Source organism: Equus caballus, chromosome 10 (assembly GCF_041296265.1).
Source record: "Equus caballus isolate H_3958 breed thoroughbred chromosome 10, TB-T2T, whole genome shotgun sequence".
In the NCBI taxonomy this organism is placed as follows: domain Eukaryota; kingdom Metazoa; phylum Chordata; class Mammalia; order Perissodactyla; family Equidae; genus Equus; species Equus caballus.
Genome location: NC_091693.1, coordinates 35,994,306 through 36,010,253, shown reverse-complemented (window position 1 = coordinate 36,010,253; position 15,948 = coordinate 35,994,306). Strand labels below are relative to the sequence as shown.

Here is a 15,948-nt window from a genome sequence, read left to right as displayed (position 1 = left end):
TTCTGGTTCCATTAATTGTCTTTGAGGTTTTGTTTTATATCTGTAAACTGGCCTAGATCCTGAATTCTTCTAGTCTCCTAAAATATCTGAAATAAATCTCCAAACTAACATTTTCCATTTTTTTCCATCACTGTCATCTGTAATCATTGAGAACTGAACCTACCCTTTTTCCTAAAAACTGAAGCTAGAGGACTTGATATAAACTTAAGAGAGAGTCATGGCTGCTCCTGTGTAAGCCACTCAGAAAGCTACCTGAGTGCCTGATGACACCATCAGAGACATTCAAACTGCAAAGGATGCTTCGGCCCTGACTTCTGGGAATCTTGATTGACTGCCCCCTGGGCTCAAGAACTGGTTTATAATTTATTCCAACCATTAACCTTGTTTTTTCTTTTTGTTTCTCTAAAAGTGCTTCTTCTTAAATACCTGGTTATATACTCACATGATGCAGGCCTACCTTTGGAAGCCCACCTGCATCACTGCCTTATTAAAAGGCTGGTTAACAAGATGTAACAACCTATGCCCCAATTCAGCAGGAAGTAGATAAACTGGTCACCACCCCAAATCCCTCAAGATTGAGAAATGAACATAAAATAGGGAGGAATTGATACCGGCCCTGGTATCAGTTCCCCTATATTAAACCCAGCATATGTGGGGCTAAAACCAAAGCACTCTTTCCCTGCTCACTCCCTGGCTCCAGAATCCACCATGGAGACAAATAGCCAAGGACCACCATCTGGACTCCTTATCAGCCTCCTCCCTGTAAACAGTGTCCCAAGGCCGAACGCAGGCAGGTGGGAAAGCTCCGACCAGCAAGGCCACTGCCTCCCCACCACACACACATACACACACACACACACACACACACACACACACAAGAGCCACATTCCTCACAAACCTTTAAAACCCCTCACCTCCCCTCTTTCGGGGAGATGAAATGAAACAAGACAAATTTGAGGGCTCACTCTCATCTCTCGGCTGATATCACCCAAAATAAAAACCCTCCTTTCCTTGCCATAAGCCTAGCATTCCAGTTTTTATTTGGCCCCTCTTGTGTGGCAGGTAAAGAACCTCTGTTTGTAGGCAGTAACAATTTGTCTCTCATATCTACAAAATTTTCTGGAAGTATGTTATTTATTCACTCTGCTTCCTCAGAGAAAATGACCTTTACATTGTAACTTTTTTTAGAACCTGGTCTCACTTTCAGAGATGTGTGCCTCCATACTTAAGCCTGACTCCTACTTTAAAATCCACCTTTGTCAGGTGATTAATGGAATCACTAGAAGTCAAAAATTGTGCTCTGAAAGGAACAGAACATAGCATTGTCTATTTAAAATTTCCTTTCATTAGATGAAAAATAGAAGTTTATGTTATATTTTGACAATCAAAGTTATAGTTAAGAGTTCTCAACAACAGATGGCATGGATAACTACTGCCACTTCTCAAAATGTTAACAAATTAAGGAAAAGGAAATGCTATTAAAGGAACTGTACTCTGCAAATCACTACTTTAACACAATGATTATTTCACTTATGAGGACCTGAGAAGGCAGCGGCTATTAGTGAGAACAACGGCTCATTTTAATATGCATGAGCCATACACATGGCTCCTTTAATGTCAATTCCACCTGGCACTCTTGCAATCAGGTTACTTCTAGAGTTGGGTTCCCAGGCGGTTTCCCACATGAGCTATACCCTTTAGGCTACTGAGTGTTTAGAGACCAAACTCCACACAGATCTCCACATGCAAAGCAGCCAAGTTTATTGTAAATTTGTCCTGAATCAGCTTCCCGGCTGATGAAACGGATAAACCAAAGCCCAGCTTTGCTTCCCCACATCATTGCAAATGGCCTCACTCCCTCCCACAGCCTCCATCTCACTCTCACCCCATTATCCAAACCACACAATTCCATACTGCCGTATCTCCCAGGCCCAGAGCAGCACTGACTCCACTATTTGGAAATCCTGAAATAGCTTCAGTGGATTTGAGTTAAAGTCTTAAAGCCAAGAATACATAACTGACAAATAAGACCCACAGTGCCCAGTAATTCCACAGGCAAAAATATATAAATAGCAACTAAATATGAAGAGGTTTAATCATAGCTCTAGAAAGGAATATAAATTTCTAACCAATTTGGTTTAACGATACTTTTCTAAAGAAATATTACCATTTCTCAGAGTTCACTAATATGACGTTTTCTTTTAAACATCATTACCTTAAATCTTACCTTATTTTTAAAAACAAGATGAACAGGAATTTTTAGAACATCATTTATAATTTCCCCATCATCTTCAATATAATACACAATTATACAGGCTTTCGGAGCCCAAGAATTCTCTGGTGTTAAAGAGAAGGCTGTTGAATTTTGTTTGCCTACAGCCACCAACTGTCCCCTGGACACCACCTGAAAAGAAGAGCGGACGTTTCATCTTATGCTGAAGGTAGTGTGAATCTCAACAGCAAGAACATTTATCATAATTTTAACCAAATACACAACCTCTTGACTTAAATCAACTTGAAAGCCTCTCTGAATGCAAGAAAACCTCCCTGACCAACAGAGAGAATAAACTGAAACGGAAAAGGATGAGATGAAGCCACAGTGAGGCGGCAGCAGCTGCACAGTCGAGAGCCCAGCCTCGTGGGGAAGGGGAACAGTGCCACCAGGAGAGCTGGAGGAGCAAGATCACCAGGCTGCAGGTGGCAATCTTTCTTTGCTTTTTTTTGTTTTTCTTATATTTTATAATTTTCTACAACGAAGGTGTGTGGCTTATCTAACAGAAATTTAAATTTTAAACACAATGCAACATTTAATTATCCATCTTAAATTGGAAATGCAAATATAGGTGAAAAAAGAAAAAAGACATTTTGATTGCAATATAAAAAGGACAGGCTAAAATATAAAAAGCTGTGTGGCTGAATTTTAAAAATCAGTAAGTTTAATGTAGACATACGGTAGACATCACTTAAGATGATTCTATAACAGATCATAAACTTAAGATTCTATAAGAGATTACCATGTAGCTTAACTCCTTCAATTGCTTGTTGCCACTAACCACCAACTCAAAAGGTGATCCCACCTAGAAAAAACATATTAATTAATATACGCATATTAATGGCAAAAGAGTACAATTATATTGTAATTATCAAGTGATCATTAGCATTACCTTTATATTTTCATCTCTTGTTTTCAGCTGGATATATGTTTTACTAGGAGACATAAACATACCGTGAACTGCCATGCTGCTCACACTATTCAAGAAAGAGGCCTAGAACAAAAGAAAAGGGAGGCATAAATTTTCATCTTCAATAACACCCTGAGGAAAGATGCTCTCTGATGAACAATACTGAAAGGCAAATTCACTTTTACTTTTTTTCATGCAGGAAAAATACCCTCCCCAGATACTGGATCTTCATCATTTTATAGCTTATTCTATAAAGTGACAGCTTTAAAATGCAGAGAAGGGTCTTCATCGCCATAATCTAAGAGGAAAAAGTATAGTCCTAACTCATTTCAGAAGCAAAAGCATATTATCAGGAAACACTGTGAGAAGAGAGAACGAAATGAAAAACGACTCCTTTCCTTGTCTCCACAACTCAGTGCTCATCTACAAGCAAGATATCGTGTCAGCCAACTTGATCCACCAACAGTCAGAGTAAACCTCAGAGGCTACACCTGTGGCAGAGCTGAGTGACCAAAAGAAAGAGAGCAGGAATGGCTGGGGAGTCTTGAGAGCCGACCTGGGAAAGAGCTCAGCAAAGGAACATAAGTGTAAAAAAAGATATTCATCTTTCATTTCAGCTCCTGTCTAAATACAATTTCAAATGATTGAAAATCAAGCTAGCCTGGGAGTGTGGGAGCTTCTCCACCACACCTGCAGGTTGTTCTACTTGGCTGTGCTCTTCAAAATGAACTCACACGGAAGCATCCAGTCTAACCCTCAGCCACCGTCATCAAATTACTTTTAACACTTTCCCCATTTTTTAAAATAGAAACACGTGTCTACTCCCTGTGCACTCTGACCTCCAAAACCTTGAGAGCCTACCACAAGATTACAATTTTAATGACGTCGTTGCAGTAACAGAATGGTGGGAAACAGACGGCACCTTCAATTGTAGCTCGCTGGAATCGTCCAGGATTGGGAATTCAATCTTAAAGATTCCATTTTGTGGGACAGTATAATTTATAATCTGGACAGCTTCTACTTCCTGGTCTCTACTGTTCCACCTGCTCCAGTAAACGGTATAGTTTCTCTGTGTCACTGTTATGACCACATTAGTTCTTCTTTCTTCAGGAGTCAGTTGATTGCCATCAGAACGGGTTACCTTCACCTAGTTAACAGATAACAAGAAAAGCAAAGGATTTAAGTTCAGTTCAATTCAGTCTCTACCTGTGCTAGCCCCATGAAACTGAACTCTTAAAAGCTCTTGGTAGCACCCTAACTTCCAGATTAAGTGGTGTCTTTCGGAGGCATCCAATACCACTGACCACTCCTTTCTTGCTATCATGGCTCCTCTTGCCTTCCATGGCACCACAACAATCTTCTTCACTTCAAACCCCTTGTTCTGCATCCCTTCAGTGTCCTTTTCGGTTCCTCTTCCTCTCCCTAAATGTGAGACTTTGTAAAGGCCAAATCAGCAGTTATCCATTCTCTCCTCCTCAGAGCTCTCAGCACTCCTGCTGCCATCCTCACCTTGGTCTGGAACACTTACTCAACACCTCCAATGCCCTGCCAGCAGAGTCTACTTGTGTGTCTCTGTCATCTCAAACTCAGCACTTCTAAAATTGAGCCACCATCTCACCTTTCCTATTTTTGCTAAGACTACAATTCTGTCAGACTTAACATCTCTGAACTCCCCTCCCTCTTCCCACCTCGCAAATCCAATACACGCCAAGTCTTGTACTTCTCTCTTATCTTGCCTTAAGGTTGTGTGCATACCATCCTGTCAGCATCACAAAAACTGTGACTCCAGGGTAGGGACTGGGTCCTCCTTGGCCCCGTAAGCCCCATCCAGCACCATGCCTTGCACATTGTCAAAACTCACTCAATCAATGTTTTAACTCAGTACTCTCTCAAAGAAAAAATGAGGAGATTTGTTGATAATTTTTTTTAGGAAGATTAGCCATGAGCTAACATCTGCCGCCAACCCCCCTCTTTTTGCTGAGGAAGACTGGCCCTGAGCTAACATCCATGCCCATCTTCCTATATTTTATATGTGGGACGCCTGCCATAGCATGGCTTGACAAGTGGTGCATAGGTCCATGCCCGGGAACCACGGAAGTGGAACATCCAAACTTAACTGCTGCACCACAGGGTTGGCGCCTATTGAAAATTTTTTAATACTACATCTTTGCTAGAACTAAAACTAATGATTATAAAAATCAAATTAAAACTGAAAGTTTTTCACTAACATCTAATTCCTTCAATTAATTTATAAAAGTTTCAACATAGCAATCCAAATCTAACTTAAATTGCTTATTAAATTAATTATGAGAGGGCAGCACCACAGCATAGTGGTTAAGTTTGGCACACTCTGCTTCAGCAGTCCTGGTTTGCAGGTTCAGATCCCAGGCGTGGACCTACACCTCTCATCAGCCATGCTGTAACAGCAACCCACATACAAAACAAAGGAAAACTGGCACAGATGTTAGCTCAGGGCAAGTCTTCCTCAGCAAATATACAAATTTTAAGGAAAATATTTTTGTTGGAAACTACATTTTTAGAAAAATTAGAGAAAGGTTATTTTGAAACAATTCATACACCTCATATATCTAAAAAGGAAAAGTAATCTAGCTACTCATGGCTTAAAGTTTTTGAAAAGCACTGAAAATATTATTTCCCATTGGGTTTCATTAAATTGAACTTACTGCTTTAGATCATTAATAAATACGCCAACTTACAGTGGCTGTGAAGTTGAGAGATGGCTTCAAGACAGTAGCATAATCAAAAAATTCAATGATGTGATCATGTTGCTTGAAAAATACATTGGAGCTTGCATTTCTTGAGATACCTGTTTTGGAGTTGCACCATTTAGAAAGCAAAAGTTATGCTTCACCAACACCTTCTAGGCACCAAATTTCCCCATCTGAGCTACTTCCCCAAAGGGCTGAGCTATCAGGGCGCAGACGCCTCCTTCCCACATTGGCCTGCCCACTGAGGAAACCACACGATTCCACTGCGTCCTGTGCAGATCCTTTCCTAAGGCACCATCCCCACCATACCCATCAAGGACACGTGCAGCAGCACATCAGGCCCTCACACAACAGTCTTTCGTTCTTTCAGAGAGTGGTGAAAGCTGTTAAAATAGCAACAGAAAGATCCAAGTGATTAAGCTTTATTTTATTATTAGAAGAGAAAACTGTCTAGGAGCGGGTGAGACTTCAGAAGATGTTCAGTGATTAAAAACAAGAAGATGGTTAGTCAGCTGAGAAGGTCAACCATTCCATGTAGTTTTCAGGCTGAAAAGAAAGAGAAGGAAAGGAAAACATTACAAATACCTATCAAATGTGGTTGAAGTACAGACTGTCACAGAAAAGGAGTTTCCCCTTCATGATGAAAGCATTCTGCAAGCTAGACTAATTAAGAGTCACGCCAATTTCAGCATTACGCGCCAGCTACGCTAAGGAAGACGACAGAGCAGCCCCAGGCAAGCAGCGTTACCTTCACTTCAAAGTCCACAAACCTGTGAGCGATTCTGTCACTGTGGCTAAAATTTCTACCGGCCCAGGGGAAGACAGATACACGTGTTCAGAAAGCCCGTCTGAAAACTCCATTACCTTTTTCATCTCTTCATCATTAAAAGAGAAGTTTGCATATCCATTTATCTGTTTTGTTAAAAAATTTCAATTTTATTCTTCATATTAGCAATTCAAATTTTAGGGATAAAATTCAAACTAAGTCACAACAATACGACGGCTCTGATTCCATTTAATTACTATAAATGGGTAAATTCTCACTTGTCCAAAGCTAGAAGGCTCTTGATTTTCTTACACCCAATTTTTTGTTAATTCAGTATAAAATCTTATTTCTAGAAAAAGAACACTTACAGTTTTTCCCCATTACAAATTATAAGATATCTGCAAAAGTTTTACCTTAAATTTTTTTGTAATATTTTTCTTCATGCCCCAAAAGGATAAAGGTAAAAATGTAAGCGTTACATCTCCTTTCACTGGCTTCCCATACGTATACCTGAAAAATAATAAATGGACTTTTTTTACATTTTCAATTTGATATTATCAAAATTACACAACAAAAATATTACTGTCAAGAGCATACACTGTCCATCCAACTTAAAAGAATTATATTAAAAACATACTCTGACTACAAATTTTTAAAACTAGACAAAGCTAGGAATACCCTTAATAAATAGTGAGCCTTGAAAGTAAGTCTCCAAAATTGGGAAACTTTTAACCACAATACCTCAAAACACTTCACAATACACACTTTACCTAGCCTCTAGCCATCTTACAGACGTCAGAGAAAATCTGATCATAATTGGAAGCGACAGTTTCCTGTTCAAAGATTTTTAAAAGATGATGAAAATCTTTTATTCCTAGAAGCCCGAACCGGCCCGCTACCTGCACGCCCAGGAGGCGCCATGGCTTTTGAACACCTGTAGATGTTAGTGGAGACTGCCATCACCACAGCCCACTGCCGCAGCCTGTTCCAGTCATAGCCAGGAATGTCTATTAGACCAAACAACGTGCTCGTGGCTACCAAAAATTGGTTCTTTGCAGGAAAATTTAAAATAAGAGTAATTTTTTTATCCATAGTACAAAAATTATCTTGTTGAGGCAAATGTCATCTCTGCTATCTTGCCTTCTATCTATTACTTTTATCTCCTCTTATGATGGGACTGTCTCTTTGTGGGAAGGAGAGGCAATCTTTGGTGAACCATTTTACAGCCAGAAAGCCTTTTTTAAATGTTTCCTGGGTTCCTTCCACCTCTGTTGTGAAATGCTCAGCCAAACGTGGACGTCAACTTTGCTTGGCGCTCTATAAATCTAACAGTAAACTCCTGCTTCCTGAATCTGCGAGTAGAAGACAGAAACAATCTCTCATCTGGATCAACTCAACTCAAAGCTAATGGCAAAATATAGCATATTCCAAATTAAGAAGAATAAAACAAATCCATCCTCAAATGCACCACCCTTCCGAACCAGAATGAAAACTCTGATTAGCAACTTCAGCATCAAATTTATTCATTCAAAAGAGAGTCTCAAAACCCAACACTGCTTGTATCTTGTTAAAGATTAAATAAACATATAACTAGAATACCAGAACATTATTATTTTAAAAGAGTTATATCACATGATAGCACAGAGAGTTTGAAAATCCAGACATAATTTAAAGTATTCTCAGACATAAGTATTTTTAAATTCGATTTAAATGTGCAGCAGATTTAGCTTTCCAAGCACCAAGCTGATTATAATAAAGTGAAGCAAGGATAGTAACAGTTATTGTCCTAAGTAGAACCTAGAAGCACTTGGGATAAACTAATTATTCAGAAAATAATAGCCTAACAATATTTTAAAAAGCAAAGCAAAGATGGCCTGGTATAGTATCATTAACAAAACAAGGATTTTTTTTTTTTTTCCAGAAAACAGCCATAGCACTAATGCCTTAAAAAATAATACCTAAAAAGTTGAACCTATCGGTATAATTCAAGTTTCTCACCACCTTTTTTTCCAAGTCATTTCCAGGATACAAATGTCTCAATTCATCAAATAATGAACACATTTTAATAAATCTTAGATTAAATAATAATTCAAAAATCCTGCAGTGTGCAGGTGTTAGAGAAGTGACTAGATGGATGCTCTGTTATTTTCTTCACTATCCTCTAGAACCCACTGTGGTTAGTGGGAAAAAGTCTATCATTTATTTTAATGAAGTGGGAATAGTGAGACGTTCACATCAAAGCTAATAAAGAAATGCTGATTTTTATTCATCTCAGTTAAAGATTTCAGAACTAAAAAAGGACTGTTAACCTTCTTCTCTGGGAAATTTCCAGCAATCCTCCGCTTATTAACTACGTCTTGATGGGACAGATGGCTACCAGCAAAAGAGTAACCTAAATGGTCTACCATCACTCATAGAGATGACTATAATAGCTAATATGAAACAAATATTTAAAAATCATCCCTAGAACTTAAAAACAACTATCCAAGTGGTAAGACAACAGAACTCATCTTTCAAAGTACACCCAAGGAACAAGTGGACTTCAAGTCCTACCCTCTAATCCCTAATTCAGTGACAAACACCAAGCCTATTGCCCATACAACTTAATTTGGTTCACCCCAAATAGCAGGCTTTTGATGGAGTATGAAGACCGTTGCCATGCTACATGCAGCTCGGAACTGAAACCTTAGAGATCACGTTGTTTATCCATTTGTTCTCTCAATAAGTACTTACTGATGCCTGCTCCATGGCTGGCACGGTACCAGACACCAAGGTATGTAGTAAACAAGACACAGACCCACCCTCAAAGAGGTGGACAGCAAACAGCAACACCACATGACTAGTGCTATGAGAGGTATAGCATAGAGGGTTGGGGTAAGTGGTCAAACCTTGAAATTGTCTATGTAAGGGCCTACTGGTCAGAAAACGCATTCTGCATTCTTAGAAGCATAAGTAAAATTTGGGAGTAGAGTTAGGGAGGGTAGAGAAGGGGCTGGGTGGGATGTTTCCAAAGACACGAAACTAGAAAAGAATTCTAGAAGATATGCTAAAGAATTTGAACTTCGGGGCCGGCCTGGTGGCGCAGCAGTTAAGTTCGCACGTTCCGCTTCTCGGCGGCCCGGGGTTCGCTGGTTCGGATCCCGGGTGTGGACATGGCACTGCTTGGCAGCCATGCTGTGGTAGGCGTCCCACGTATAAACTAGAGGAAGATGGACACGGATGTTAGCTCAGAGCCAGGCTTACTCAGCAAAAAGAGGAGGACTGGCAGTAGTTAGCTGAGGGCTAATCTTCCTCCAAAAGAAAAAAAGAATTTGAACTTCATCCTCAAGGCGATAGTCTGAAAATTTTTATGCAAAGTAGTCATAAAATCATATTTGCCTAGCAAGAAGAAGGAAGAAGAAGGAGGAGGAGAAAATATTCTAGACACAGTGTAGAGAAAAAATTGGAAGAGGTAAAACTGGAGTCAAGAAAATTTTTAAGGAACTACAACAGTAGTTGAGGAGAGAAAGGTCATGATGTTGGCCTGAATCAAGAAAGTGGCCATGGAGATGGATTTGAGAGATGCTAAGGAGACAGAACCAGTAGCAGTAGATGTTGGTTGGATGTTGGGATTGAGGGGGTGGGAAGAGTGCAGCTGACTTGGGCAGCTAGCCAGATGGTGGTACAGTCCACCAAGACAGCGATGCACAGAAGAATTAGGCTTGAGGGAAGACAAGATGTTTAGTTTAAAATATCTGTAGGATACCCAGTGGGGAATGGCCAGTGGGCAGCGAGACACGGCGATCTGATTCTCAAAACAGAAATGCGGGCTGGCGATATGAACTTAGGTGTCACCAAATTATAAACAGTAGCAGAAGCTCTGGTCATGGAGAAGAAAACTCTTGAGTAAATGTATAAAGAAAGAAGGAAAAAGAGCCAAAAATGGAGCTCTGATGAACAAAACTTTTAAAGATGGACAGAAGAGAGTTGCCTGCAAAGAGTCTCAAAGAAGTAGCCAAAGGGAAAGGAGAAAAACGAGAAAAGCAATGGAAGAAGATAACAATGTCAAGTGCTGCAAAGGGAAAAAAATTGTAAAAGCCTAAAAAAGTACCCCTGAGACTAAGCAAGAAGGCCCGTGGTGAAAGCAGCTTCAATGGCATAGTGAGAGTGAAAGGCAGAGTATACGGGCTAACGAATGAGTGGAATTTGAAGAAGTCAAAAATGCGACTCTAACTTGCCTGTGCAGAGGTGAGAGACAGCAGTAGCTCGGATGAGGGATGGAGGTCGAAGCAGGGCTTGTTTCTTTTAACATAGAAATGCTTAAACATAGAGTGAAGATGCCACTAATGAGCAAAAGGCTAAAGATACCAAACAGAAGAAGTCGAGACACTCTGAGACAGATGAGAGAGGAGTGCGACTCTGATGCTCCGACAGCAGACAGAGTCCAAGGTCCACGTGGAGGGCTCAGCCTCTGCGGAGAGGAGACGGCACCTTCAACTATGGCAGACACAGGATGACGACGATGAGCAGCAGCAGCATTTCCATCTCTTCAGGGATGCAGCATTTCTAGAAGGGGTCCAGGCCAATATTCATAGACTGATAAAAGACCCCGCTGGTCAAAATACTTCCTTAATCTGTTGCAAAGTTGTACATTACGTCCTCCGTCTGAATGAACGCAGACCCTACTGAAATGCACTAGTAGGCCCAGAACTCATGACGGTGGGGGTGGAGGACCTCAGGCGAAAGGGGCCTAGGCGATGTCGGTGTTGATTCCCTGAAATCACACAGGTCTGCACTGCCCCAGGATACAACTACCTTCCTCTGCCGTGACCACTGACATCATCCCTGGGCAACTGAAGCCTGAAGGAAGGAGAAGTAACAGGAAGGAAGTATTTGGAATGGACTAACATCAGAAGTAGCCAGATCCGAGAACTTTAAATGGCTATAAGGAGGCTGACTACTCACAACAAACCAAATAGACTAAGGTGTTTTTTTTTTTTTGAGGAAGATGAGCCCTGAGCTAACATCCACCACCAATCCTCCTCGTTTTGCTGAAGAAGACTGGCCCTGAGCTAACATCCATGCCCATCTTCCTCTACTTTATATGTGGGACGCTGCCACAGCATGGCTTGACAAGCGGTGCACAGGTCCACACCGAGGATCCAAACCGGCAACCCAGGCCACTGAAGCAGAACATGTGAACTTAACCACTGTGCCACCAGGCTGGCCCCTAAGAACGCTGCTCTTTTTGATGTGTCAGTTTCACTAGGCAAAAGTCCCCAGTCACTTATTCAAACACTAATCCAAGTGTTGAGGTGAAGGTATTTTATAGATGTGATTAAAGTCCATAATCAGTTGACTTTAAGCAAAGGAGATTATCCCAGATACTCTGGGTAGGTCTGACTCAATCAGTTGAAAGGCCTAAAAGCAAAGCTGAGACTTCCCTGAAGAGGGAGAAATTCTGCCTGTGGAAAGTAACTTCAGCTCAGGCCTGAGAGCTCCAGCCTGCCCTTCCCGATGGCCTGCCCTACAGACTGGACTTGCCTAGCTGGCCCCACAATCAAGTACACCATCTCTTTGCAATAAATCTCTTAATATAAATCTCCTACTGGTTCTGCTTCCCTGGTTGAAACTTGACTGATACACAGACTAAGGAAAGTGACGAGAATACAATGTGGTGAGCACTGAAGAAATGCCAGGGGCCATCACAATTGTCACAGCCTTCTCAGCCATGAGTATTACAAATGAGAAGCAGGATGACACTCCAAGGGTTCTTACTGAGCTAAAGGGGAAGAGGGTGTCGATGTTGTGGCTTCAGGGAATCCACACCACCTAAAAGTGTATACAAAATTTTCTGCAGAGTTACTAGAGTTGAAGAACCACTGTTTGAACTCATAGTATTAAATCCCTGAAAACTAGGAACAAAGGCAGAGAAGGTGTCCACACTCAGCCTGATGCTGCAGACATCGGGACTTATGCAGAGTCACTCTCAGAAGGCGTCTACACTCAGCCTAATCCTGCAGATATCCCTGAAAACTAAGAGCAGAAGCAGAGGAGGTGTCCACACAGAGCCAAACCCTGCGGGCATCCACACTCAGCCTGAGCCTGCAGACGTCGGCATTCATGCGGAGTCACACTCAGAAGGCCTCCACACTCAGCCTAACCCCTGTGGACATCAGGGTTCATGCGGAGTCACACTCAGAAGGCCTCCACACTCAGACTAACCCCTGTGGACATCAGGGTTCATGCAGAGTCACACTCAGAAGGCCTCCACACTCAGCCTAACCCCTGCGCACGTCGGTGCTTATGTGGGTTCACACTCACTGAGCTTTATAAGCGTTAGTCAAACAACTCAAAGTAAAACCCAGACACAATGCTTCACCTTCAGCTAAGATCAGCAGGATACTAATTATCTAAAATGCAGGCATTTATGTGCTTTCTAAACCATAAATTCATCCACAGTGCCCAAGTCATTTTGGAAGCTACCTCTTAGTTGAACACGGGTAGAAAACAAATTTGGTCTACGAATTGTGGACACATTTCTGCCTTTGTGGTGGATGGGTTTCACATGATTTCCTACCAAACAGAATCTGAAGCAGCAGCTCTCGGAACACTCTGGTCCACCAGGAGACTCCCTGCCCATCACTTGCCACCACAAACCCTCACCAGGAGAGGGATGTCATGATGAGACAGCAGCGAGATCGAGTCCAGTTTTTATCAGCTATTGCAAATAAATTCTCAAACTAACTAGATTTCAGAAACCAAAGCACAGACATTGACACATCAAAAATAAAAGCTACAAGAGATCAGTCCTGGAATTAATTGAGGGCAACCCCAGCCTATCCTTTTTTAAATTGAGTTCATAATAGTTTACATCAATGTGAGATTTCACTGGTCCATTATTTCTTGTCTGTCACCACACAAGTGCTCCCCTTCACCCCGTGTGCCAACCCTCTACCCCCCTTCCCCTGGTAACCACTGTTTTGTCTGTGGGTTTGTTTATATTCCACATATGAGAGAAATCATCTGGTGTTTGTCTTTCTCAGTCTGGCTTATTTTCACTTAGCATAATACCCTCCAGGTCCATCCACGTTGCAAATGGGATGATTTTGTCTTTTTTTTTATGGCTGAGTAGTGTGCATTGTATATATATACCACAAATTCTTTATCCAATCATCAGTCGATGGGCACTTGGGTTGTTTCCATGTCTTGGCTATTGTGAATAGTGCTGCAATGAACATAGGGGTGCGTATGTTACTTTGGATTGTTGGTTTCAAATTGTTTGGGTAGATACCCAGTAGCGGAAAAGATGGGTCCTATGGTATTCCTGTTTTCAGTTTGTTGAGGAATCTCCATACTGTTTTCCATAGTGGCTGCACCAGTTTGCATTCCCACCAGCAGTGTATGAGGGTTCCCTTTTCTCCACACCCTCTCCAACATTTGTTATTTTTAGTCTTACTGATTATAGCCATTTTAACAGGTGTCAGGTGGTATCTTAGTGTAGTTTTGATTTGCATTTCCCCAATGATTAGTGATGTTGAACATCTTTTCATGTGTTTATTGGCCATCTGTATATCTTCTATGGAGAAATGTCTGTTCACATCCTCTGTCCATTTTTTGATTGGGCTGTTTGTTTTGTTGTTGTTGTTCAGTTGCGTAAGTTGCTTATATATTATGGAGATTAACCCCTTGTCGGATATATGATTTGCAAATATTTTCTCCCAGTTGGTGGGTTGTCTTTTTGTTTTGATCCTAGTTTCTTTTGCCTTGCAGAAGCTCTTTATCTGATGAACTCTCACTTGTTTATTTTTTCTTTTGTTTTCCTTGTCTGAGAAGACATGGTATTTGAAAATATCCTCTTAAGTTCACTGTCAAAGAGTGTAGTACCTATATTATCCTCCAGGAGTTTTATGGTTTCAGGACTACTCTTCAAGTCTTTGATGCAGTTTGAGTTTATTTTTGCGAATGGCATGAGATAATGGTCTACTTTCATTCTCTTGCATGTGGCTGTCCAGTTTTCCCAACACCGTTTATTGAAAAGACTTTTTCTCCATTGTATTTTCTTGGCACCTTTGTGAAAGATTAGCTGTCTGTAGATGTGCGGTTTTATTTCTGGGTATTCAATTCTGTGCCATTGATCTGTGTGCCTGTTTTTGTACCAGTACCATGCTGTTTTGATTACTGTGGCTTTGTAGTACATTTTGAAGTCAGGGATTGTGATACCTCCAGCTTTGTTCTTTTTTCTCAGGATTAGCAATTCGGGGTCTTTGGTTGCCCAATATGAATTTTAGGATTCTTTTCTTTATTTCCATGAAGAATGTCACCGGGATTCTGATTGGGATTGCACTGAATCTGTAGATTGCTTTGGGTAGTATGGACATTTTAACTAGGCTTATTCTTCCAATTCATGTGCATGGAATCTCATTCCATGTCTTTATGTCATCACCTATTTCTCTCAATAATGTCTTATAGGTTTCATTGTATAAGTCCTTCACTTCCTCAGTTAAATTTATTCCTAGATACTTTATTCTTTTTCTTGCGCTTGAAAATGGAATTGTATTCTTGAGTTATCTTTCTGTACATTCGTTATTAGAGTATAGAAATGCAACTGATTTTTTAAAGTTGATTTTGTACCCTGCAACTTTACTGTAGTTGTTCATTATTTCTAACAGTTTTCTGATGGATCCCTTAGGGTTTTCTATATATAAGATGATGTCGTCTGCAAACAGCAAGAGTTTCACTTCTTCCCTCCCTATTTGGATTCCTTTATTCCTTTCTCTTGCCTAATTGCTCTGGCCAAAACCTCCAGTACTATGTTAAGTAAGAGTGGTGACAGTGGGCAACCTTGTCTTGATCCTGTTCTCAGGGGGATGGCACTCAGTTTTTGCCAATTGAGTATGATGTTGGCTGTGGGTTTGTCAGATATGGCCTTTATTATGTTGAGGTAGTTCCCTTCTATCCCCATTTTGTTCAGAGTTTTTATCATAAATGGCTGTTGGATCTTGTCAAATGCTTTTTCTGCATCTATTGAGATGATCATGTGGTTTTTATTCCTCAGTTTGTTGATGTGGTGTATCACGTTGATTGATTTGCAGATGTTGAACCATCCTTGTGTCCCTGGTATAAATCCCACTTGATCATGATGTACAATCTTTTTGATGTATTACTCTATTCGGGTTGTCAAAATTTTCTTGAGTATTTTTGCATCTATGTTCATCAGTGATAATGGCCTATAGTTTTCCTTTTATGTGTTGTCCTTCAGGCTTTGGTATCAGAGTGATATTGGCCTTGT

The 15,948-nt window shown here is 40.8% G+C and overlaps 1 protein-coding gene across 12 annotated transcripts in view; it reads right to left on the bottom strand.

The window, feature by feature from the left end:
- CD109 (CD109 molecule) overlaps nt 1-15,948 on the bottom strand; it is a 195,045-nt gene that overhangs the window by 69,267 nt on the left and 109,830 nt on the right. For all 12 annotated transcript variants that reach the window (XM_070225130.1, XM_070225131.1, XM_070225132.1 and 9 more), the window contains 7 exons: nt 7,091-7,187; nt 6,682-6,823; nt 5,900-6,009; nt 4,105-4,329; nt 3,165-3,266; nt 3,015-3,077; nt 2,228-2,404 (listed from right to left, as the gene is read on the bottom strand). In XM_070225130.1, coding sequence (XP_070081231.1) covers nt 2,228-2,404; nt 3,015-3,077; nt 3,165-3,266; nt 4,105-4,329; nt 5,900-6,009; nt 6,682-6,823; nt 7,091-7,187 — 916 coding nt within the window. The remainder of the gene's footprint in view (nt 1-2,227; nt 2,405-3,014; nt 3,078-3,164; nt 3,267-4,104; nt 4,330-5,899; nt 6,010-6,681; nt 6,824-7,090; nt 7,188-15,948) is intronic.